This window comes from Pyrus communis, chromosome 11 (assembly GCF_041283825.1).
Source record: "Pyrus communis isolate YQ-2024b chromosome 11, ASM4128382v1, whole genome shotgun sequence".
NCBI lineage: Eukaryota > Viridiplantae > Streptophyta > Magnoliopsida > Rosales > Rosaceae > Pyrus > Pyrus communis.
In genome coordinates, this window is record NC_142575.1 from 19,342,617 (window position 1) to 19,365,798 (window position 23,182).

Genomic DNA, 23,182 nt, shown 5'->3' on the forward strand with positions numbered 1-23,182 from the left:
GAGGAGAGAAGGGAGGGTCGAGAGAGGTAGGAAACGAACCAAAGTTTATTTTTTTCAATTTTTAAATTTTTAAATTCTTTTAATATCCATGTGGACCCATATTGACACGTGGCACTCAGCCATTATCCACGTGGACGCCACATCACTAGTTAACGATTGATTTAACAGCAACCTTAATGGATGTATGAATGTGTCCCAAAATTATGACTTTAGGTAGCACTTTGGGATGAAAGAAAAACTTGATGTATCAAATGTTGAAAACCAAGAAACTTATGGGTAATAAATTGAGATTAACCCTTAAGGGTGCGTTTGTTGCACCGGACTGTCTCGAATTAGACTAGCTTTAGGGACTAAGTTGGACTGGCTTAGACTAGACTAAGTTGGATTGACTTAATGAAGCGTTTGGAACATTGTCGAATTAAGAAGCAGGATAATAAAAATAATTCCATTTTAATTTCTTTTTCTATTAAGATATTATCAAAATTAATATTATTGGATGAGTGAGACACAGTAAAAAATATAGACCAAATTTGGAAAAGAACTCGGGAATATAACAAAAGAACTGTATTGGAGTCTCAAATCAAAGAGACTGGTTATGCAATGAATTACAACTTATTTAGGATAATGTTACAAAATTGTATGAAAACTTGTTTTTTTTAATCTCGTCATACAAGATGTTTCACAAAGTAAGGCCCTTCAAACTCGTAACCTAATTTCCTAAAGTAATGACTAGTTCCTACTCCCGAAATAACGGCAATACCTTCGATCTATGCTTCCTGTTAGCGATCCGCTGGGCCTCCTCCATCAAAAGGGTACCATAACCATGTTTGAAACAATTACGGATTGGAGTTTCATGAGGTAGAACCTGCTCAAAGGGGGAAAACTCAAGCCATAAGACACCGTCACAAGTCACTATGCAAATCAGAGGAACAAGAAGTTCTGGAACATATCTTAAGTTCATCTATATATTTAGTTACTCTCCATTTGATTTCCTATAATGTACAGTATGTACAATAATATACAGAATCATTAATAAAGAATGAAGAGTATTTAAAGGGCCTTTTGATCTAGTCCTTCATTCCAGTTTAGGCAACGAATCAAGCTTCGAAACCAATCACCTGTTTGTTCACGTTTGTTTGACAGTTGGAAGTGGGCGTTGGCACATAGATATTGGGACAACGTCTCCTCTTGAGAGTTGCTGCCCTCTCTTTCCATCAAAAGAAACCAGGCATTGCTTCGAGCATCGCTTGAAACCTGTCCAAATCAATGAGCTGTCCCATGCAGACAACCGGTTGCTACAATTATAATAATCATCTCTTTTCTCCTTTGGATTTGACTATAGTTAATGCTAGATACATGGGGAAAAACCAAATTCACCTTTAATTCAAGTTTTGCAGAATCTGGAAGTATAACTGGTCTGAATGAAAGGGAGTGTGGGCAGATTAGCGTAAACAACATGTACGGGACGTTTGGATATGCAAATCAGAGAAATAGAAAGTTCTGGAACAGTGAGATCTTAAGTTCATCTATATATGGTGAAGCGAAAATTGTAGGCATCGTGCAGTTTTCTAATAAAGTAATCACAGTAATCCGTGGGCAACAGACATAAAAGTACCACCCATTAAGATGAACTCGACCTGAAACACAAATTCAGTCACTGTAAGGAGGCGACAACTATGCATATTACTCTATCATATAAATCTGCAAACCCGAAAATAAATTCTTTAAGCTCTAAACAGAGAAACATGCCAAACCTTGTCCACATTGTGACCCAATCTCTTCAGCTGATCTATCCTGCTTCTAGCCTTGAAATCTGAGTTGTATCTAAACACAATTGAGAAATCAAAGAAACAATTCAAGAAACCTAATTGAGAAATCCACGAAACAATTCCAGAAACCCAATTGAGAAATTAAGGAAACTTCCAGAAACCCAATTGAGAAATCAAACAAACAATTCCAGAAACCCAATTGAGAAATCAAAGAAACTTCCAGAAATCCAATTGAGAAATCAAACAAACAATTCCAGAAACCCAATTGAGAAATCAAACAAACTTCCAGAAATCCAATTGAGAAATCAAACAAACAATTCCAGAAACCCAATTGAGAAATCAAACAAACAATCCAATACAGAATATGCGCAATTCAGAGAAAGAAAAGCAAAAGGCCCTAAAGTCCGAATCAACTGTAATTCAAGAAAGAAGAATTAGGGAATCAGACATACGTGAGGAGCACAGGCGAGAGCGGAGTCGAACCATAGCTCGGCCTTGCGCCAGTCATCGTCGCTGTCGTGCTTTATGAAGTCGAAGAAGCGCAGAGCCGAGAACTCGTATACTCGTAGACGATCATCACCATCGCCGTCGGTGGGTGGTCCGCCGAAGTCGGTCAAGCAGCACGAGGACGAAGACGAGGCCGCGAGCAGGACGACTGGAGGAGGACGCAGGGAGGAAGACGCGAACGGTCTTAGCAGTCCCCTCCCTAATGGGGGCTTCGCTAAGAACTTCTTGCGAAGGACTTAGTGGAGGCGAATCCGGTCTAGTCCTTTATGATAAGGCCATCTCCGACCATGGCTGCCAAAGCCTCCTCAAGGTATTAATATTTTAATAAACAGTACAAAATTATACTTGCTTAAGTCTCCAACCGAGGATCAAGGCTAGAGGGCTCGTTTTAGTCCTATCACAAAAAATCGTCTCCAACTGAAGGCTATAGGGCCAAACATAATTTATTATTTAAAAACTACAACTTAAATGTTGTTTAAGTTTCATGTTGTTAAATTTTTTTTTTTTATGTAGTATAATTTTTATGTTGGTTAATGTTACTTAATGTTGTTTCATATTGTTTAATATTGTTTCATGTTAATTAATTTAATTTAATGTTGTATAATAGCTTAGGAAGTTATAGGAAAAAAATAGAATTAAAAAAAAATATGAAACAAATTTTGTGAAATAGAAGTTACTAGAAAATGTGCCCGCGCGTTGCTGCGGGACTTGAATGCATCACCTTGAACTACATGAATAAGATACATTTTACCTGAATAAATTCAACACAATCATAAATGAAGAAAGGGATAGATGAGTGAATGAGGTTAGTAAGATATGCAGCTTCGTTTTTATATACATTTAACTGAGCTGACATGAAAAGATATTGTACAATGAACGGGACGAAACTAAACGTTTTGGTTCCCTAATAAACAGAAGTAACATACAGTTCACACAAATCTTGCCCCTGTAGTCAATGTGGCAAAATATATATCATCTAGGTTAGGCAACATAAAAACTGTTACGTTCTTATTCTAGCATCAAAGTTTTCAAGCACAAACGTGCAAAGCAAAAAACATGCAGGAAGCCTGTTTCAGTAAGAAACAGAAGTAACGTGTAGTCCACACATATTTTGCCTTGCAGTTAAGATGGTGTTTCGTTCTTGTTCAAGCAGCTAAGTCTTGAAGCAAAATTGTTGAAAGCCAAAAACATGTAGAACGCCCTGGAACAGTCGTTCTTGTTCAAGCAGCTAAGTCTTCCGCACTATAACAAAGAATATAAATCATAGTTTAAAAGAATATCTCACGATGGTCCTGTTTAGAATCACAATTTACTCCCTCCCAATTTCCACCTAACTCCGAACAAACAATGTTGATAAATCTTTATCATCACCTATAACAAAACAAATCACAGCGAAAAGAATAAAAAAAGTTCCTATGCAAACAAATTCTTCTGGATGTCCAACTTAACCCATCTATGGGAAGGCAAGCAATCGGAAGTGCATTTAGACCAATGAAAATAAATTATACAATTAAAAACATCAACCGATCCTCCTGAAGAGAACACACACACATGCCAACATATTATTCACCAGATTCTAAGCTTTCATTTTCGTTCTATCCCTTTCATTATCTAAACTTATAATTATCAAAACAGCAAAAGAATCACAGAGCAATCTTCAATCATTTATCAAAACTGAATTAATTAAACTTCTGCTCAGCACTCCATTAATTTTAATTGCAACTCTCGTTCTAAAAATTAAAAATTTTGCATTTGAATAATCAAACACACTTACACATTACATTCCTTTTATTGGTTCTTGACACAATACAATTTAGGATTTGATGTTACAATAATATCACTGCAAACATGAATCGTGATAGATATAGAAACCAAACTTGCACACAAATGTTCGACTGAATTCAGAACCACTTAATTCAACATAAAAAATTATCTCACATGCTTGCTCCCCTTCTGCTCTCACATCGCTGGCTGCGCTTCTAAACGATTAATGAAGTCCTAAAAACAGAACAACAAAAAACATTTACCTATCCAACATTTCAACATATGGTTTTGGCAGGTATAGCATTTCAACATAAGCATGATATAGAAAGACAAAAATCCACATGTCACTTTGTTTTTTCAGAACCAACACCCTTTCCTCTCTCCCCCATATCACACACCCCCACCCCGTGAAGGCACTGACACCAGACCACCTCCTTAGAAACCGCCCCTAAAAACCCATACCCATACCTCCCTTACCCGTTACCTTTCTCAAAGCAAAAAGTGTTATATATGATAGTACTCACCCCAATCTGGTTAATGACATTCACTGCATAACGCTCACCAGTAGGTATAGTCTCGCTCTTTGAGAAAGGCCTGAGGTCAAAATTGGCAACAACAAATTAACAAAGCCAAATGAAAGATTAAATCTACAGTCACCACAAATATTTTCTAAAATAGAAGATAGACCAAAGTCAAATAGGAAAGGGATAGCAGACACGGTGAGCTTTGTCTCAATTTGAAAAGAAAAAAGAAAAGAAAATTGGGTAGTTTCAGGAGCAAAATAGTTCATTTGTGTAGAACCATAACAACATCTGAGAGCTAGGAAGTTATCACCCAATAAATTTTGTAATACCAAAGATTCAGAAAATGGGATTAGGTATGGTGGTACCCTTTCTCTTCACATTTATAATACACGGAACTAATTAACTATGTTGAGTATAGTGAAGGGGGAAAGCCATACCTTCCTATGAATGAATTTAAAAGAGGGGATTTTCCTGCATTTTTAGGACCAAAAACGAAGCAGTTAACATTTCTTTCTGTTTTTTGCCTTTTATGATCTACAGATCTTCTTCTAGTAACATGGATAGCTGAAGCAGGATTGCCATTGTATCCAACATATATGAAATTCGCCAAACTTTGGTTTGGATATAACAGTGTCATGAGGGCCCATTGGACCTACAGATTCAGAAAAACTCAGTGACCCATTCACATATACCTGTCAAGTGCACAACACCATTAAATGCTAGAGTTGACCTGTTCATCCACAGAACAGATACAGTGAAGGAGACACAGAAAACAAACCAAGCTTCGAGTCCCAATGTCTAATCTAAATTAGAGAACGCTCACCCAGAAGACAAAGTAATACACATTTCTTAGGAAATTGTTTTACAGTAGAGGCTATATAAGTGATCATTTTAGCAACCTGTTGCTGAATCTGCGTTTATCAAGACATAACAAAGTAAAGCAAACTAAAAAAGGCATTGTTAAATCTTCCTAACTAAAAATTCATAAAGTAACACCACCAAAACAAACAAAAAAACGCGTTGTTAAATCTTCCTGCATTTAAATCTTCCTCACTTTGAAACAAAAATTAAGGAATATCCCCACCGTAAAAAGTAACACCACAAAAAAAAAAAAAAAAAAAAAAAAAAAAAAAAAAAAAAAAAAAACAAAAAAGACCTCGTAAAGACAGCACTCTTGTTAACGTACCCCAACTAAATTAGTTAGCAGTAAGAGACCAACATGGCAATGGGAGTCTACAAAAAGGAAAAAGAACAGAAGATATAAAATAGTAGACAAATGGTCATAGTTATATTAATTGAAATTGTTCAAAAAAAAAAAAAACAATGTTGAATACGCACTTCCTTAGAATAAAAAAATTGATTAATTCATTATAATGGAAACCACAAACCTATGTCATTTCTTATTCGGGAACCAGAAATTTAAGATTGCAAGCTCGAGACTTCCATACCTCAAACCGAAGTCGGCATGCTGTCTAGTAATCCAAACCTTGATCCTTGATAAATTGAACTTCCTTCTTTGATCGAACAATCGAAAAATAGATAAATTAGGCAGCATGTCATATCAATATAACACCCCTATACGTACACACACATACCAAAACAGCCTACATTCAGATTTGCATCATATCATTGTTTCTAACTCTCTGGGGAATTTTCACAAACACCTAATAGGTAAGATTGCTTCCATTTAAAAGAAATCTGATTTAATCAGTGATCTCAATTGCATGTATATATGAACGACCATGCTTGTTAGTCAGTCATGTTATAGGATGTATTTAACACTAACCAAGCGGTTCCAAGACAACATCCTACATACATATTATGTTGCCAAACTATGAATCATGACCGAACTTTCCTACTTTGGTAATGTAATCTCCTAGTCTAGTTACAATTTGGTTCCTGTATTTTGACCTGAAAACAATTTTGGTCCCCTAGAAGTTGCCAATGGCACCCGAATTGTAACTGGAAAACAACTCAGACACAACTATGAAAAATTAAAACTCGAGGCACCAAAGCATGAGAACAAAGAAACCAAAATAGTTAAATCTACCCTTTTATATCATACATACCATTAAAAATTTGTTTAGAGATAAAAATGGTAGTCATAGTAGAGAATCCAACCTGACTAAAGAAAGTGGATTTCCTCACTTTCTAGTGCTATTATATTTACCGTGCTTGAGACTATTCAAAGATGAAAAAAGTGGAAATTTCATGCAATATGAAAACAAATCCCTGATAGTTAATACTGCTTACCATAGAAGCTAACAATCTTATTTTGTACGAAAAACATGAAGATCACTAAAAGACACCAGAATATAACTTTCATCAATGACATACTTTATGAGAATTTTGGATCCAAAAGTGGCTCCAATAAAATAAATTTAGGCTCGTATATGCAATATATTAACATGAGAAAAAAAAAATATGCATCCACGATGAAATAATGAGGAGAATGGCCTTTGACCATTTGTTGTCTTTGATACAACACTTTTCATCCATGCCTTCATGTTTGTATCCTTTGGGACATTGACATGAATAATTTCCAGGTGAATTTATGCATGTTTCAATATCTGGAAAGTAAGGAACCATGGACGAACATCAGTTAAAATCCCAATTTTTAAATTGGTTGAATTGGGAAAGAACTATTTGTACATTCACATGGTGTTGAGAGAAATAACCTTGAAAATAAAGCACTACACATACACAAAATCTATTCAGTATACAAAGCAGCAAGAAACAAATGTAATTTTCAGCTTCTAACTCATCCATTTGATCACCATATTGATGGAACAAATGTAACTTTCAGTTTCTAACTCATTCATTTGATCAATATCATCCAAGTCAGAAAAGATAGAACATAAAAATGATTAGGATATATAAATAAGGGCTTCATCTGAGTCAATATCAGCCACCATTCCCCAAAAAATTGATGTCAGGACTCTGCCAAGCATCTCTGAAGCCCCTTCAAAGAAAGACACTTGTTAAGGAACAAAACGGTGAAGAATACAAAAGGTAAGTAGTGACAATCATCAACTCAGCTACACATCCAGCACAATAGCCAATGTCTTCCTCTCTTTTAGCAATATGCAAATCCCTAATCTGCAAACAATAATTTGGAATCTTGAGATACCAAATCGACTTCAACAGGGTTTGAAGGTTGCATTTTTCATAAAATTTAAAAACTAAAAGCAACAACAATATTAATAAGTGAGCACTCACCAAAAAATAAAGGAATGGACAGAGCGATGATATTGTCAGTGCTACAAAACGATCATCAAACAATAGATCAGGGTTAAAACATTTATAAAAAAGTTAGAAGATGGTGCAGATATAAACCTTACTTAATAAAATTGATAAATGATTTCGAGTGTGACAAAGCAATCAAATTACAGGATCAGCTCTTCTGCCTTCAAACATGCTCATCAACACCACATTAAATTTCACATTTTTAGGTGAGGGTAAACTACCAGAAACGAAAAGGATTTATACCTTTTATCAAAGATCTAAAGCCTTGGTTCCTCTGCCATTACTTCTCTTCTCCTGTCTAGGTTTTACATTCCTGGCAGTCTCTTCCTTCCTTGGTAGTTTTTTGTCCTGCAAAGAGAAAAAAATTAGGATTAAAATCTAAACACAAGGTTCCTTGACTCTTCTGCTTCAGAAATTTGTTGTCGCAGAGCCAAAAATTAGAGAAAATAAGCTTTGGTTCAGAACTTACTCACTCTCTGCAGACATGGGTTCCTCCTCAATTTTTGTCATCCTCCTATTTCTACGATCTCTCTCTCTGTCTCTCTCCTTGTCTCTATGCAATCGTTCCCTCCCTCCCTCCCTCTCTCTCTCTCTCTCTCTCTCTCTCTCTCTCTCTCTTTCTGCGTTCTTCCCTCTGTGTGATGTGAGAATTACTTGACACTCAAATTAAACCCTCGTTTGACAATTGTAGTAGAATGAATAAGTGAGGGATCGTTCTAGACCGGGGATTAGGAGGGCTTGCTAAAACCTTCTAAATTGACTTAAAAACATAAAAACACAATATAAAACACTATTTAATGCTCGCAGAAAGCAAAACTAAAAATAAGAAAGATTAAGACTAAGATTTCAACGAAATAGGGGGGGAATTGGATTTGGACGAATTTAAACTAAAATGAATACTTGGAAACAAAACAAATTGTAAATATGGATTTGACGGAAATGAATGGATGGGAAGCTAGCTAAGGGTTCTTTCTCTACACATGATATTTATGCATATGAATCAATTTCCAGTTATTCCTTCATTGAATTATGAACGACAATGCCCCAAATTAACCGTGACATCACTAGTTAACCCTCAGATTTTCCTTATATTATTGGATTGGATGGCATCATTCGACAACCCAAAACATTCTCAAAAGTTCCCTACATGTCATCATAATAGAGATACAATCGAAGATCATTAAGAATAATGAAAACCATAAGCATTGACAAAGCATTTGCAACTATGACATTATGTTACTCATGCTAAGAATTAAACTTAACGCGATCGTGACAAGCGACCTTTACTACTTTCAAGTATAAGTTAGTAACGATTATGTGAAACCTTCTTAAACTTTAGCCACATATTCATGCATGCTAATTAAGTATCGACCCTCAATCAACAAACACAAATAAGTTAATCATCAAATAGTTAAGCCAATTGCATTCACGAATCAAGAGTTCATAACCGGAATTCATCAATTCATATCACATAAATAATCATGGTATTGAAATCACCCCTAGCCAAAAAGGGTTTAGTTCCTCATAACTTTGAAATCAAAGAAACACCTAAACATTCCAACAACTCAAACTTGAATTGTATGAACGTTTAGGCACTCTTCTCTTCCATTCCTCATATTACAAAACAAAGAGAATTGAATTTAAACATTGAAATCAAAGAAACGCGTAAACATTCCAACAACTCAAACGTGAATTGTATGAACATTTAGGCCTTCTTCTCTTCGTCTTCGTTGTAGCACAAGGACTAAGGGATGTTGTTGGTGTGTTGAATGGATTGGGGAATTATGGAAATGGAAGAAATGGAGGAGAAAGGGAAGGGAATGGTGCAGAAAATGGAGAGACTCACGGCTAGAGAGAAGATGGAAGTGTTTGTGGTGTGTTGTGTATGAAAAATGAGATGTCCATGAATGAATGAATGCAAGGGTATTTATAGGAGTAGTGGAGGGAACATATGGCTATGTCATTTGTAGGTGAAGTAGGTGGATGTTGTAGGTGAAGTAGGTGGATGTTGTAGGTGAAGTAGGTGGATGTTGTAGGTGAAGTGGATGGATGTTGTAGGTGAAGTAGGTGGATGTTGTAGGTGAAGTGGATGTTGTAGGTGAAGTAGGTGGATGTTGTAGGTGAAGTAGGTGGATGATATGTTAAGTGATAAGTGATAAGTGATATGATATGTGGTTATGATATGATAAGTGGTTAAGTGGTGATGATAAGTGATAAGTGATTAAGTGATATGATATGTGGTGATGATAAGTGATAAGTGCATGTGGGTTAACTAATGAAGGAAATGCATGTGCAATGACAATGTGTTAGAATGGATGTGTGTTATGCATGGCATGATTGGGATTAGGAAAGGTTTAAATGTCCTAAAACTAAAGAGAACAAGGTTCCAACACTTTGGCTCCAATTAGGTCTTCAATTTCGTCCAACACTTTGGCTTCAAGCATAAGCTATCCGTCCTTAGCCCAAAAGTGCTCCAAAAGTCTCCAAAATGCATCTTTTTGCTCCTTTAGCCCTTTGGACCTACAAACACACGAAAATAGCTTAAAGTACTAAAATAACTAAAGAAACATAACGTAAATGTACGAGAACAAGCCATTTAAGTCGCATAAATATGCTCCTATCACTGTGCAAGCCCATACTCACCAACTCCCTCAATCAACTCTCTCCATTCTCTGTCCGTGAAGCATCAATAATCTGAAAACCCAATTCGATTTTTCATTGCTAGGATGGAGAAAATTGAGGAATGAAAGAACAAATTAGGGTTAGCACTAAAGTTGAGAGAGATGGAGAGTTGGGAGAAACGAAGAGTCTGAAAGAGAGAGAAAGAGAAAAGATTAGAGAGAGGTTGAGTGTGACAGAGATAAGGGGAAAACACGGGATGGGATTGCCAATCCCTAAAATCACTCTCCCTACCCCCAAATCCCTCAAATCACCCATCTGAACGTGTAACAGAGCATGGTCCCATCAACCCCATTCCGGTTCAGAAACAAAGCAAATGAAAGTTCCCCTCTAACCAATGCTCGTTCAATCACCGACACCAGCAATTGATTTGAGGATAAAAAATCAACCCTAACCCTCTTTTTGGCAGCCTGACTCCTCCCTCTCCCTTCCCCTCCCTGCCATCCCACGCCTCTCTCCCTGAAATCCATCCACAAATCCTCCCACACCAAATTTAGATCAAACCCTAATTTCCAGAATAATGATAAAAATCGACCAAAAATATATACAATTGGCACGTTACCATTGATTCGAGTTCTGGTAAGGAGTGCGGCGGCGAGGGGAAGGCGAGGTGTGCGACGGTGAGGCGCCGAATCGACTTTGTCGTTGAAAAGCTCTGGAGCAAAATGGGTTTGTCGTCGAAGAGATCTCTGGAACAAAATCGGGTTTGCTTCCATCCCCCACCCTTTCTACAACGGTCAACACGTGCACGCTGAAGGGTGGCAATTTCATAAATAAATTGAAATTTTCAATCTGAAACTGAAGAAAAGGTGGCAATCTTGTAAATAAACTGAAATGTGGTTCAAAACACTGTTCATTTCTGATTTCGCCTCCTTCTTTAGGCTAAAGTAATAGGAAAAAAAATAGAATTTAAAATAAAATGAAACAAATTTTGTGAAATAGAAGTTATAGGAAAAAAATGGAATTTAAAAAAAATATATGAAACAAATTTTGTAAAATAAAAGTTATAGAAAAAAAATAGAATTTAAAAAAAAAAAATATGAAAAATAGAAGTTATAGGAAAAATTTTGTAAATAAAACATAATAATAAAACAGTAAAAAAAATAATAATAATCAAAGCATTCTTGTCAGTTATAACCGACAGGATTTCTAGTTTTGCAGCCTGCCCTCCAGTCCTCTAGCCCTCTCCAATTCCGTGGGGCCCTCTCAGATTTCACAGCCCTCTGCCTAGCCCTCGGTTGGAGACGGTTTTCGAGCTATTTTCGGCCCTTTGGCCCTCTGGACCCTTCGGTTGGAGATGGCCTAACAAACACGGCTAGTCTAGCGACAGCCAGTGATAGCAAACAAACGTCCTCTAATATTAATGGTGGGCCTAAAATGTACTGGGGTTTTTGCGGTGGAAGCGGCAACGGCAGTGGTCTTTTCACTGCTAGAGATCATGGTTTTTGTTGTTTTTTTTTTCTTTGTGTTTTGGATTGTAGCTCTTGTTTGCTTTAGTATGCTTTATCTTTTATGTTTTGCTTTGTTTTATGTAAGATTTTGTGTTTTGTTTGAACTTTAAGCCCATCTATCACAAATTGTAGGAGGGGGTAGTCAAATTAGAATTTGATAAGATTTTAATAGACTTTAAAATCTGAGAGTAGTCAATTAGGATTTTAAATGAGGATTTTGAAATCATATTGTAGTCAAATTATGATTTAAGAGGATTTTAAAAATACATTCAAATTCAGGAGTAGTCGATTAAGATTTAAAAAATGTCCACACATGTCTAGGTATAGTCAAAACACCAAAGATTTGCTAGATTTTAATGAGTGATGAATTTTATTGGATTTGAAGGTGATGGTATAAATACCAAATGCCTTCAACAATCCAACCTTCAACCTAGGATTTCATTTCAAGACCAAAAATTTCTCTCTTCTCTCAGAAGAGGAACAATCTTCCTTCATTTTTTGCCCTACCTGAGATCTGGTGATTCAATATTTTTTTTAACATATCGCTGCAATCAGTTTTCTTCTCCCATGTTCTCCTCACACGAAGCCAATTTTCAATGGAAAATCACCTCAAATCGCCAAAAATCATCATAATCTCCATTACCCCAAACCCACACAACTTGTACAAACTCAGTGAGTTCGGCGTTGGGCCGAGCTTTGTTCCCAATAGCTATACTTTCTGGTTTTGGGGTGGACTCTGTGTTGCATATACAAAATTTGTTGATTCATATGTATTGACGTTGTTGTGGGGAAGTGGAGCTTGCCGGAAAATAATGAAATGTGGTTACTAATGTTATGCTTGGTGGGTACTGGAAGGGCAGGAAGCCAGAGTGTGCATTGAAGTTTAGGAATGGTGGGCATGGGATTGAAAGGGAACGAAACTACCATGGTGAATATGCTTGTGGCTTGTGGTCGGTCTACTAGACTGAATGAAGGAAGGTTATAGACAGAGGAGACCCATAACTGAACACACATTGGAAAATTGGAGTTGTTTGAGTCACATCTGCATGATTTCATCATAAATGATTCGATGGCTCTGCGTGTGATTTTCATTTTTTTTCAAAATCCTAAGAAATGCATAGAAGAAATCCATACAAATCTACAAAAATCATAATGGAAATCCATATAAATCTTCTAAAATCCATATAAAATTATAAAGTTTATTAAAATCTTGGGAATTGTTATTAGCACTCTAAAAATCTCATTCTACACTCCAAACTTTCTATATTAAAAAAGAAAAATGCACTTATAAGGAACGTAGAATAAGAGTTTTGGAGTGTCAATAACACTTCCCAAAATCTTTTAAAATTTATCACCAAAAAAAATATATTAAAACCCTCGAAATCCAAATTGACCAGTAATTCCGGCCTATTGAACGAGTGATATACTCAATTGTGTCGTCGCTAGCGACAGTACAATAGCACAAAACTCATAGAGAAGCAGAAGCCGGCGCCTACACAGACATTAGACTCGTCGTGGAAGAAGCAAGAAACGAGTTTCACGTTCCTACAGCGGATATTTAAGATGGAAGGAGGTGGAGGAGGAGGAGGAGGAGAAGATGACATAGTTTGCTTGGACGAATCTTTCTTCATCGATGACAAGTAAGATTAAGGACACTGTCCCTTTCATTTTCTGGGTTTTCTTCTTTTGATATTGCTGTTGCTCTTCTTCCGTATAATTTCCGTTCAGAAATCACAGTGGTGAATGAAATGGTGCAGTTACCAGCTGACCACCTTCATATTTGGATCTCAAGTTATCGAGCTTCTTTGCCTCCACTCTGCTTCTAGTAAGTTTTATTGGCTTCTCTCTCTAAATGACTCGACAATTTTAAGGTTAAAACTCAAGTTTTTCCTAAAACCAGGAAATTTGTCTTAAAAGAAATCAGGAAATTTCCGAAAACAAAATGTTTTTGAGAGAAAGTACGAAAATCGAATAACATGGGTAAGTGCCTAATCTGAATGAAGCCATTACTTTAAATTTTGTTTACTTGTCGACAACGGGATCACATAGGTTCCATTATACATAATGCATTGTTGTAGTTCTAACTATTCTTGGAACAGCCGATTTTGATCTCACAGGGCAATTGGTATGGCCTGGAGCAATGCTGTTGAACGATTACCTTTCAAACAATGCGGTGCTTCTGCAAGGATGCACTGTTTTGGAATTAGGCTCTGGGGTCGGTATGTAGTTTTCAACAATTTTCTTCCTCTCCCTTTATGTAATTCTTGACTCCATCATTGCATAAGATAGTTGGTATACCACATTTTTATATGTATATGTATATGTATCTGCACTTATCTGTCTTGGTTCTGTAACTTCCGTTTTACAATTTACAGGTATTACTGGAATCCTGTGCAGCAGGTTTTGCAGCAAAGTTGTATTAACAGACCATAATGATGAAGTTCTCAAGGCAAGGTCATGGTATTTTGATGAATCATCTCTAGTCTGCTAGTTATCTTATTTGACTATTATATGTTTTTCGTCGCAGATCCTGAAGAAAAATATAGATCTGCATGCATCTTCCGAGATGTCTAACTGTTGTTCTGGTGAGACAATAATCTCAAAACATATGATCTGTAGTGTACTTGTTTGATAATTCGATTTGGTTATGTGTATGCAGAATTAGTCGCTGAGAAACTCGAATGGGGAAATTCGGAGCAGATCTGCCACATTTTACAGACGTATACAAATGGATTTGATTTGATTCTTGGAGCTGACATATATATCCACAATTGTTAATTTTTATCATAGTTAAGCAGCATGACTACATTATTCGCTACATAACTGAGTCAGTGCACCTGCATTTAGAGTCGTTTGGATTACACTGTACATTGATAGAAACCAGTTTAATGCGTTCTTTATTTTCATCTATTGAAAATTGAAAATCATGATTTTGTACCTTCTGTTTCCACCTTTTATTAAATTGTGATTTTGTTATCTGCTCAATATTTCTTTTGTAGGAAATAAGTAGACATACATTTCATCCTACCATTAAGTTCCTCATCCAGCATATTTTAGAAAAGAAAAAGAATAACCCTTGACAATGCATACGCTTTCAACAATCGAGCATTTGTTTGCTTTTCAACACTGTGGAAAAACTTCTTCAAGCTAGAAGGGATGGGCAATGCAAATTCATACTAGCCTATGTATCCCGAACGAAGACGTAAGCAGCAACTTGTTATTAGTTTGCTTTTTGCTTCACATTTTCGGAAAAGGTCTTTATTGAATGTAATACCAGAGAGTTATATAAGTGCTGCTGTGGTTGGTATTATCATTCATATTCAAAATCTACTCATGTAGATGCCATTATGCATTCATAACTAAAGATTCCAAGGTATTTTATTCTGAAAATTTGTTTGTTAATTTAGTACTGAATGTTTAAGTCAAATAATATCACTGCTAATTTTAAATTGCCAAATTTTTCAATGGAAACATCATTGTATTCAGTAATGCTGTATGTGTTGAGGAAGTGAGGAGGTGGTGGATCGTCTATTGCTGTGCTGTCTGGTTTAGTGTTTTGCCTAAGTCAGTGGCTCTTGCTAATTGTTCATGCTCTCGAGCATAAATGAAAAAAACCTTAGAACAAAGCATTTTCTTTGGTATGTATACACAGTTTGAACATTTTTCTTTCATCACTTTTCCAGGCGGTTCTTTTCCGTGATTTCAGAAATTGAGGATCCATTTGAAAGACAGTGCAGATAGAAATTAGGGTTTAGGGTTCTTTTGATCATAATCCCGTTAAAAGATGACTGATTTGCTTTCTGTGCTTATGTCCTATACTGGTTAGAGTGGGAGTAAAAGCTACAGATCTCCACCATGTCATCGATGTTTTCTATCTTGCACCAGTTGTTACTCTTAACATTATCACCTAGAATTCATATGCTTTGGTGTGGTTCAGGATCATATCATGTGAAGAAGTTTCATCACTGCTGATATCATGACTTTCAATGTGCTTAGAGTTCTATTGTTTATAATTCCCTTCCCTCTCTTATGCAATTGGATTTTTCTGTGCGCAGTATGGATTCGTTGGTCATTAGCGAAGCTGCACGGTGTGGGATGCAGATAAATGAAGTAGTTGGGACTCGTTCTGTGGTTGGAAATCTTGAAGGAGTCATCTTTGAGGTGACCCTTAAAAAACAGCATGAGTAACTACAACGTTCACATTTTATGGGCGACAAATCACGAGAGCTTCAAGTGTATTTTCTTCCTTTCCATGTTGAACCAGAAATGGATAATTCATTCTGTATTTTGCTTCGAGAGAAGCTTGCCTAGGTTTGGATTTTGCTTTTTTCAGTTTCCTTGTAAAGTTTTCGTTTCAACTATATTCTGCCAATGGGGTCGGATGGAAGTAATCTCGTTGGTTGGATAATGATATGTTTCCAAGTATGCTTTGTTTCATTGCTTGTAAGGAGAGGTCTAATGTTTGGGGAAATTGCCTGGCTTTGCTAGCAAGAGGAATCTAATGCAAAATATGTTTTATGTTTAGAGCTTATTAGTGTGTGAATATCATTATCTTGTGTCGTAAGATGATCGTCTCGATCCTCTCCTTGGTTCCCCAATGGTTTTCTGTTTATGGTCCAGTGATCTATCCTTCAATTCTGGCTTTCACCGGCAAACCTCTCCTATTAGACTGGCCGGCTGGCCAGGCTAACCAAGCGATTTGGTTGTTTCTTTAGCCCAACGGGGCTGTGTGCACTGTGGCCGTAAACCAAAAATCCCTCGTGAATGCCTCCACAGACTTCAAATTTTACAATCTATTCAGCCCTGCCACTTCTACACAAAAGCAGCTACGCCTTCAGTGTGACGCCGATAATTGTTGCTACAAGCCCCTTGCAAATTAGTACGGTTAGAATAATAGCAACGTTACATTACACTCTATTGATGAAGATGAATCAAGTCTCATGAGGATTAACAGCTAATAGTAGTACACAATAATGTTCTAGACCCAGCTCAGCTGAACTATTACAGGCTTCTATATTAAAATCGGAACATTGAGCTGATGACTCGAGATTAAAGTGCCGTTGATCAACATAATGTTCTTCATCTTTTCATCCCAATCAAGCCTCCGACCAAAGTATAAACCACAAAAGCCCTGCCAGAATTAGTTCCTGAAAACCTTTGTTAGCCGTGAAGCCAATAATCCAACTGTCTTTGCAATTATCTGAATCTGCCCAAGCTGCTGCATTCTGCACGCATCATTCCTCTCTTTCGTTTATAATAGACGGCCAACAGCAACAAAAACAAGGAATGGGGATGAAGTGTGATGCTCGGAGAAGGGCAATCTGTAGGATTTATGGTATCTCTGGATTGGATGATAAGTCTGACTTTGTCCCCTTTCCGTATGCAGCAATGAGTAGTGCATCAGCCCTCCCTAAAATATCAGGAAAATTCACAACATTGAACATCATTTACTATCCTTTCAAAAGAGAAGAGTAAAGAACACTGCAGTAAATCGAACACTAAAATCCTTTTTTCTTTTGATCACAGAATTAGATCATATAAGATTCATGTAGATTAAATGGATCATACACTCGAATAGACTTTGAATATGTTTTTGCAAGGATTAGCACAGGCGTTTATACCACAGCACAAGACAGGTGATATGAACAAACATGTCTTCTACATTACAGCAGCGCAAAGCTAAAGGGGCCCTTTGAAAAATGCAGTCCAACATTCCTGTATTCCTTGATTAAGTAAAAGTAGACCGGGAGCTTCGCATTTATTTCTTTAGTTCCATCTGTCTTTCTCAATCTAGAGAATTTTTTTTTATCACAAATAATAGAAACAATATATACATATTATATATAGATACATACCGTGATCTTTTTTCCTTTCCAACATGGAACTCAATGATGGAAATAATGCAGACGCAACCCTCCGGCTATCATCCTATCAAGTCAAAACTTAGAATTAATATACCATATTTGTTTTGCTTTACAACATAGAACTCACTGATGAAATTGCAACTGTCTGGATATCATCCTATCATGTCAATACTTAGCATTTGCAAATTTCAATGGAAAAGTTCTCGCACAGGACATATTCTAAAAAATTAAATTAAGCAATGTCAAAACAAAAAAGTTGTCCTAGATTTTTATTTTATTTTTTTTTTCTTTGGTACTTTATACATTGGAAGGAATCAAACCATTGGCTAGCCTATTGTTTCTATTCAAATAGATTTATGATAAATTCTGAACTTAAACTGCTGTAAATAGCCAGTGAACGCATAAATAGTTCGGACCAACCAACCTTTGTATACATGCTTCCACTGATTTCAAATTTGTTCTTCCACAAAATAGATGACACTGGAACAACCGAAAACCCCATGGCAACTAAGATCCCAATCCATAGTCCATACCCGAAACCTCCACTCCACCATCCCTTCATCCAGGAAAAAACTCTCAGCAAGAACCATGCAGTAAATCGAACACTAAAATCCTTTTTTCTTTTGATCACAGAATTAGATCATATAAGATTCATGTAGATTAAATGGATCATACACTCGAATAGACTTTGAATATGTTTTTGCAAGGATTAGCACAGGCGTTTATACCACAGCACAAGACAGGTGATATGAACAAACATGTCTTCTACATTACAGCAGCGCAAAGCTAAAGGGGCCCTTTGAAAAATGCAGTCCAACATTCCTGTATTCCTTGATTAAGTAAAAGTAGACCGGGAGCTTCGCATTTATTTCTTTAGTTCCATCTGTCTTTCTCAATCTAGAGAATTTTTTTTTATCACAAATAATAGAAACAATATATACATATTATATATAGATACATACCGTGATCTTTTTTCCTTTCCAACATGGAACTCAATGATGGAAATAATGCAGACGCAACCCTCCGGCTATCATCCTATCAAGTCAAAACTTAGAATTAATATACCATATTTGTTTTGCTTTACAACATAGAACTCACTGATGAAATTGCAACTGTCTGGATATCATCCTATCATGTCAATACTTAGCATTTGCAAATTTCAATGGAAAAGTTCTCGCACAGGACATATTCTAAAAAATTAAATTAAGCAATGTCAAAACAAAAAAGTTGTCCTAGATTTTTATTTTATTTTTTTTTTCTTTGGTACTTTATACATTGGAAGGAATCAAACCATTGGCTAGCCTATTGTTTCTATTCAAATAGATTTATGATAAATTCTGAACTTAAACTGCTGTAAATAGCCAGTGAACGCATAAATAGTTCGGACCAACCAACCTTTGTATACATGCTTCCACTGATTTCAAATTTGTTCTTCCACAAAATAGATGACACTGGAACAACCGAAAACCCCATGGCAACTAAGATCCCAATCCATAGTCCATACCCGAAACCTCCACTCCACCATCCCTTCATCCAGGAAAAAACTCTCAGCAAGAACCAAAGGAATTCAAACAGATTTCTGTTTTCTTGTCCCTTTTCATTTGGAAGGCAATCAATCAAGCAAAATGAAAATGATCACAGTAGTCTAGGACATTCAAGAAAGAAGAACTTTAAGAAAAAGCAATAATGGATAAGAGAATTGGTGAAATTTAAGTTCTTACAACTAAAATAATTGACCGAAAAGCCTAACGATAAATATCTTCAGATAAACTGGAAAATATGGCAAAATATTCACTTACAGAATCTACTGGAACTGAAAATCAGTTTGTAAAATTTGATGGAAATTTCCTTTAGCATAGTCACACATTTACTAGGAATATGTAGTAGTAGTTTTGCAAGGATAAGTTTTACCCATCGGTTTAAGTCCCTCCCTCCCTCTGTTGGCCCTACACATGCAAGATGGGATTGCACATGAGGAAGGGCGGTTAACTTGATATGCATTGTTGGTCCATTCCCTGAAGACTTAAGATTTCAAAGTCAATGGTTATCTAACACGGTAGCAGAGCCGGTGTTAAAGACTAACTAGCCTGCTAGTAATCTCTTATGCTGAAATCAAAGATAAGTGTTTTAATGGCTCTGATTCTTTCCAAGTTTTTGTAATACTGGGGATGACAATGATGCAATCATACAGGACATCAGGATAACTGGTAAGGAATCGGTAGCAGCCTTGAGATCAAAAGAAAATCATTTTTTCTTTCCTATAAGGTACTCCAACGGTTGGGTCTGGTTATAAGTACCATCCATTTTTAACCTTGCCAAAACCGTCATGGCCCAATCATGTATAGGCCTTACCGAGGCCTGATACAAGGGTAAGTCAATATGGAATAACCTTTTCTATCAATGAATTCCCGAGCAATTCTCATATGCACAATTTACAAAAGAAAACAAAAACAACAAAGGAACCAGATGTAAAACAATACCAAGGAATACTCTACTCAGAGATATCACACTAACCTGCTTTCCATCTTTTGGAAAGGGGGTCGACTGCTCTACATATGCAACCGTGCCTGAGACATGAAAACGCAATTGAGTATGCCAAAAGGATTGGAGGATAGTGGAAAATAATGACAGGAATAGGAGAGCATACCAGGGGGAGCATCGAAACTGCCGAGCAACTGAACAATAGACTTTGCATCTAAACGCCTCCGAACTCTTTTACCCACCAGAACTTTTAAATGTGGAGAGTCATATACCTGAGAAATCGAAAAACAAAACGAGATTGGATAAATTGACAGGGCCAACAAGCAGAGCAGGATTAGCAAGTGAAAATCCATGGCATTGTAACAAGATTTATCAAACTCATGAAAAAATCTCTCAATGTACAAAATAATTTATGTTAAACTGCCAAGAATTTATCCTTGAATCGAAACAACCGAAACAGAAACAGTTCATACCCAGAATGAGAAACAATAATAACATTAAACTGAATAACTAACTAACAAATTAACTGCTCTTAAAAATTAAGATATTCTGAAATCAAAGAGTAGTGGTTGAAGCAGGAAGGCAGTTAAGTTAGTTAGTTAACCTGAGCCGAAGAAGAAGCGGGGTCATCATCCCCTTTCAAGAGGGCTAAAGCACCAGAAACATCCGGGTCGACCCCAATGACCCAACTGGAATCCGAATTGGTACTGGTCGAATCCAAGGTGTCTGGGTTCTGAGGAAAAGGGCAAGAGAGAGAGGCCAACCAGTTGTGTTTGAGCTGAGCAGCGTCGGAAACCTTGGCGGCGGCGGCGGCCCTATCACCAACCCCTACGGATTTTGTTGAAGCGGAAGCGGAGGAGAAGGGTGTCGTCGAGTGAGAGTAAAGAGAAAAACACCATTTGAGGTTGAATTTGGAAGAGAATGAGAGATAAGGTCTTATCATGAGTTGGGGATGAAGTTGGCGGTTGACAGCTTCCATCAAATTCTAATTTCAAATTTCAAATTCTTACACAATCCACACCACAACACCAATTGGTCCAATTCATTCAAATCATCCTATCAGGTAGAGCTCGGTGTTCTTGCTGTTTTCATGACATATTTAATATTCTAATGGTTCCAATCTTGTAATACCAGTTAAATTGACGAATATCTGATCCAAACTCGACCCGTTTATATTAATGAGTAATATAACCTAATCTGTTAAAGAAAATATATTTTACTTCACTAAATAATCAAATGAAAAATGTAATACTAAATTAATATCTGTTAGAATATGAGTATGATTGTAAGATCATTTCCACCTCCCGCAAATTCCTTAAGGGATAGTGATTATTTCTTCTTTTTTGTTTTTTTTTTTTTTGAGGGGGGGATATACCCAAAAATTGGACAATTTCTTAATATTGGGGCATAAATAAGACATTTCAAATATGCACACGCAATATGCACGTGATGCACAACAATTGGACAAAAATATGATTTTTCCTACACCTTAAAATGACCTAATTGCCCTTGTAATTTGTCAAACCAAGTCAGCATTTCTTCCTCCTTGTTCGAAAATCTGTGGCGCCCAATCCTTAGCTCCAAGAACCCTAACCCTAAACGACGCGACCCTGTTCCACCCCATTTCCGACTGAAGCAACCTTTTCCACCCAATTTTCGGCCAACGGAACCCTTTTCTACCCCACTTTCCAACCAACGCAACCTTTTCCATCCACTCTATATATTTAGGAGGTGTTGTGCTGTGCATTTGCACATCCTTTCGAAATATTTGAAAAAGTTGTTTCCACCCTAGCATTTACACATCCTTTCCAATAGATTTCAATGGCAAAATCCAAAAAGAGGTACACTTTGAAATGAAATTTAATTATTTGAACCTAGGTTTTGTAAAGTTGGGAATTTTGGGTGCGAATTAGTGTTTTGTATAGTTAAGTTGTTTGATGTTAATTTCTATTGTGCATGTGGTTTAGAGGTTGGTGGAAATTAATTGATTGAAAAATGTTCATCAATTCGTGCATACTGCGTGTATAATCCATGCATGTCTATATATTAGGCATGCTTAATTTTTGTTCATGAATTTGTTGAATTTGTGCATACTATATGTATATTTTGTGCATATCCTTTTGATATTGCTGGAAATATTCGATTGAATTTTGTTCATGAATTGTTAGATACTATGTGAATATATTGTGCATATCCTGTGCACGTGTTGATGTGCACCATACTTGTAGTTGGTTGATGAACTGGTTTAATTTGGGCAGACAATATGCATATGATGTGCAAATCCTATGTGCATGCTTATCTTATTTAATTGATTTGCTTATGTTCTAAATATTGCAAGTCCAAAGTCAAATCTACATCCAACGGAACTCTTGTGTTCGTCGGATGAGGTGTTTCTTGCAACCATCTCTTGTCTGTCATATGCCTTATGGTGTTTGGGTAATATTAGAGGCCGATTTACAAAGGATCTATTGAACAAATTTAAGGCTTTGTGTTTCGGCCATTTGGTTGATGTGGAACGCATTGACTAGTTCGAGCAGCTCACCAACTATGTTATCCTTAGGGCTATTAATGATAGAGTGAGTGATGATTTCGTCTCCTTCCTTTTTGGGGAACATATCGAGACTTTCGGGAGCTGCAAATTCTGTTTGGTGACGGGACGTAGTTATGGAGAATTCCCCTCTCCCCAAAGAGAATGATGATGAATGTTGTCTTAGAGACATCTATTTTAGGGGGAAGAAGAAGATAACCATGAAACAATTGGTGGAGTAATTCAACATGTGCCAACAAGCTCGATCTACTGTACTTCGCCCACTTTGTTGTTTTGGGCAATGAGAAGGAGTCAACCATTGACTACCACCTGCTTCAGTTGGTAGAAGATGAAGAAAAATGGGAAAGAA

At 36.7% G+C, this 23,182-nt stretch overlaps 2 protein-coding genes and 1 long non-coding RNA gene across 6 annotated transcripts; 1 reads left to right on the forward strand and 2 right to left on the reverse strand.

Annotated features, from left to right (window-relative positions):
- Nucleotides 1–551: 551 nt before the first annotated feature.
- LOC148693007 (uncharacterized) lies at nt 552–2,513 on the reverse strand. 2 transcript variants are annotated; one of them, XR_015953024.1, is made up of 4 exons: nt 2,222–2,510; nt 1,755–1,824; nt 1,119–1,637; nt 552–865 (listed from the first exon to the last, which is right to left on the reverse strand). It is a non-coding gene; the product is annotated as an uncharacterized LOC148693007 (long non-coding RNA). The 2 variants fall into 2 exon arrangements; XR_015953023.1 differs by having other exon boundaries at nt 1,119–1,824; nt 2,222–2,513.
- Nucleotides 2,514–13,331: 10,818 nt separating this feature from the next.
- LOC148693008 (Putative methyltransferase family protein) lies at nt 13,332–16,464 on the forward strand. 2 transcript variants are annotated; one of them, XM_088680054.1, is made up of 8 exons: nt 13,332–13,580; nt 13,669–13,765; nt 14,040–14,159; nt 14,316–14,389; nt 14,468–14,525; nt 14,600–14,701; nt 15,031–15,142; nt 15,996–16,464. In XM_088680054.1, exons 2-8 carry the CDS (start codon nt 13,684–13,686, stop codon nt 16,126–16,128), a joined length of 681 nt encoding a protein of 226 aa, XP_088536180.1. In that variant the 5' UTR covers nt 13,332–13,580; nt 13,669–13,683; the 3' UTR covers nt 16,129–16,464. The 2 variants fall into 2 exon arrangements, with proteins under 2 accessions (XP_088536180.1, XP_088536179.1); XM_088680053.1 differs by having other exon boundaries at nt 13,333–13,580; nt 13,698–13,765.
- A 397-nt stretch (nt 16,465–16,861) lies between these two features.
- Nucleotides 16,862–21,403, reverse strand: LOC148693009 (Holliday junction resolvase MOC1, chloroplastic-like). Of its 2 annotated transcripts, XR_015953478.1 has the most exons (7): nt 20,890–21,403; nt 20,452–20,557; nt 20,319–20,371; nt 19,200–19,331; nt 18,767–18,839; nt 18,229–18,626; nt 17,796–17,868 (listed from the first exon to the last, which is right to left on the reverse strand). XR_015953478.1 is itself a non-coding variant. In XM_088680052.1 (6 exons), exons 1-6 carry the CDS (start codon nt 21,262–21,264, stop codon nt 17,271–17,273), a joined length of 819 nt encoding a protein of 272 aa, XP_088536178.1. In that variant the 5' UTR covers nt 21,265–21,400; the 3' UTR covers nt 16,862–17,270. The 2 variants fall into 2 exon arrangements, 1 of the variants encoding a protein (XP_088536178.1); XM_088680052.1 differs by lacking the exons at nt 17,796–17,868; nt 18,229–18,626 and adding an exon at nt 16,862–17,350 and having other exon boundaries at nt 20,890–21,400.
- Between the last annotated feature and the right edge of the window lie 1,779 nt (nt 21,404–23,182).

What these genes read in the sequence shown, in the direction of transcription:
- LOC148693008 (XM_088680053.1), top strand. Translation starts at nt 13,504, where the DNA reads ATGGAAGGAGGTGGAGGAGGAGGAGGAGGAGAAGATGACATAGTTTGC. An exon ending in GGAATTAGGCTCTGGGGTCG is followed by an intron (nt 14,160 to 14,315) that starts GTATGTAGTTTT and finishes TACAATTTACAG; the next exon opens with GTATTACTGGAATCCTGTGC. An exon ending in TATGTATCCCGAACGAAGAC is followed by an intron (nt 15,143 to 15,995) that starts GTAAGCAGCAAC and finishes TTCTGTGCGCAG; the next exon opens with TATGGATTCGTTGGTCATTA.
- LOC148693009 (XM_088680052.1), bottom strand. Translation starts at nt 21,264, where the DNA reads ATGGAAGCTGTCAACCGCCAACTTCATCCCCAACTCATGATAAGACCT. An exon ending in TTCCAAAAGATGGAAAGCAG is followed by an intron (nt 19,332 to 20,318) that starts GTTAGTGTGATA and finishes TCCTGGATGAAG; the next exon opens with GGATGGTGGAGTGGAGGTTT. An exon ending in GTGGAAGCATGTATACAAAG is followed by an intron (nt 18,840 to 19,199) that starts GTTGGTTGGTCC and finishes TTGACTTGATAG; the next exon opens with GATGATAGCCGGAGGGTTGC.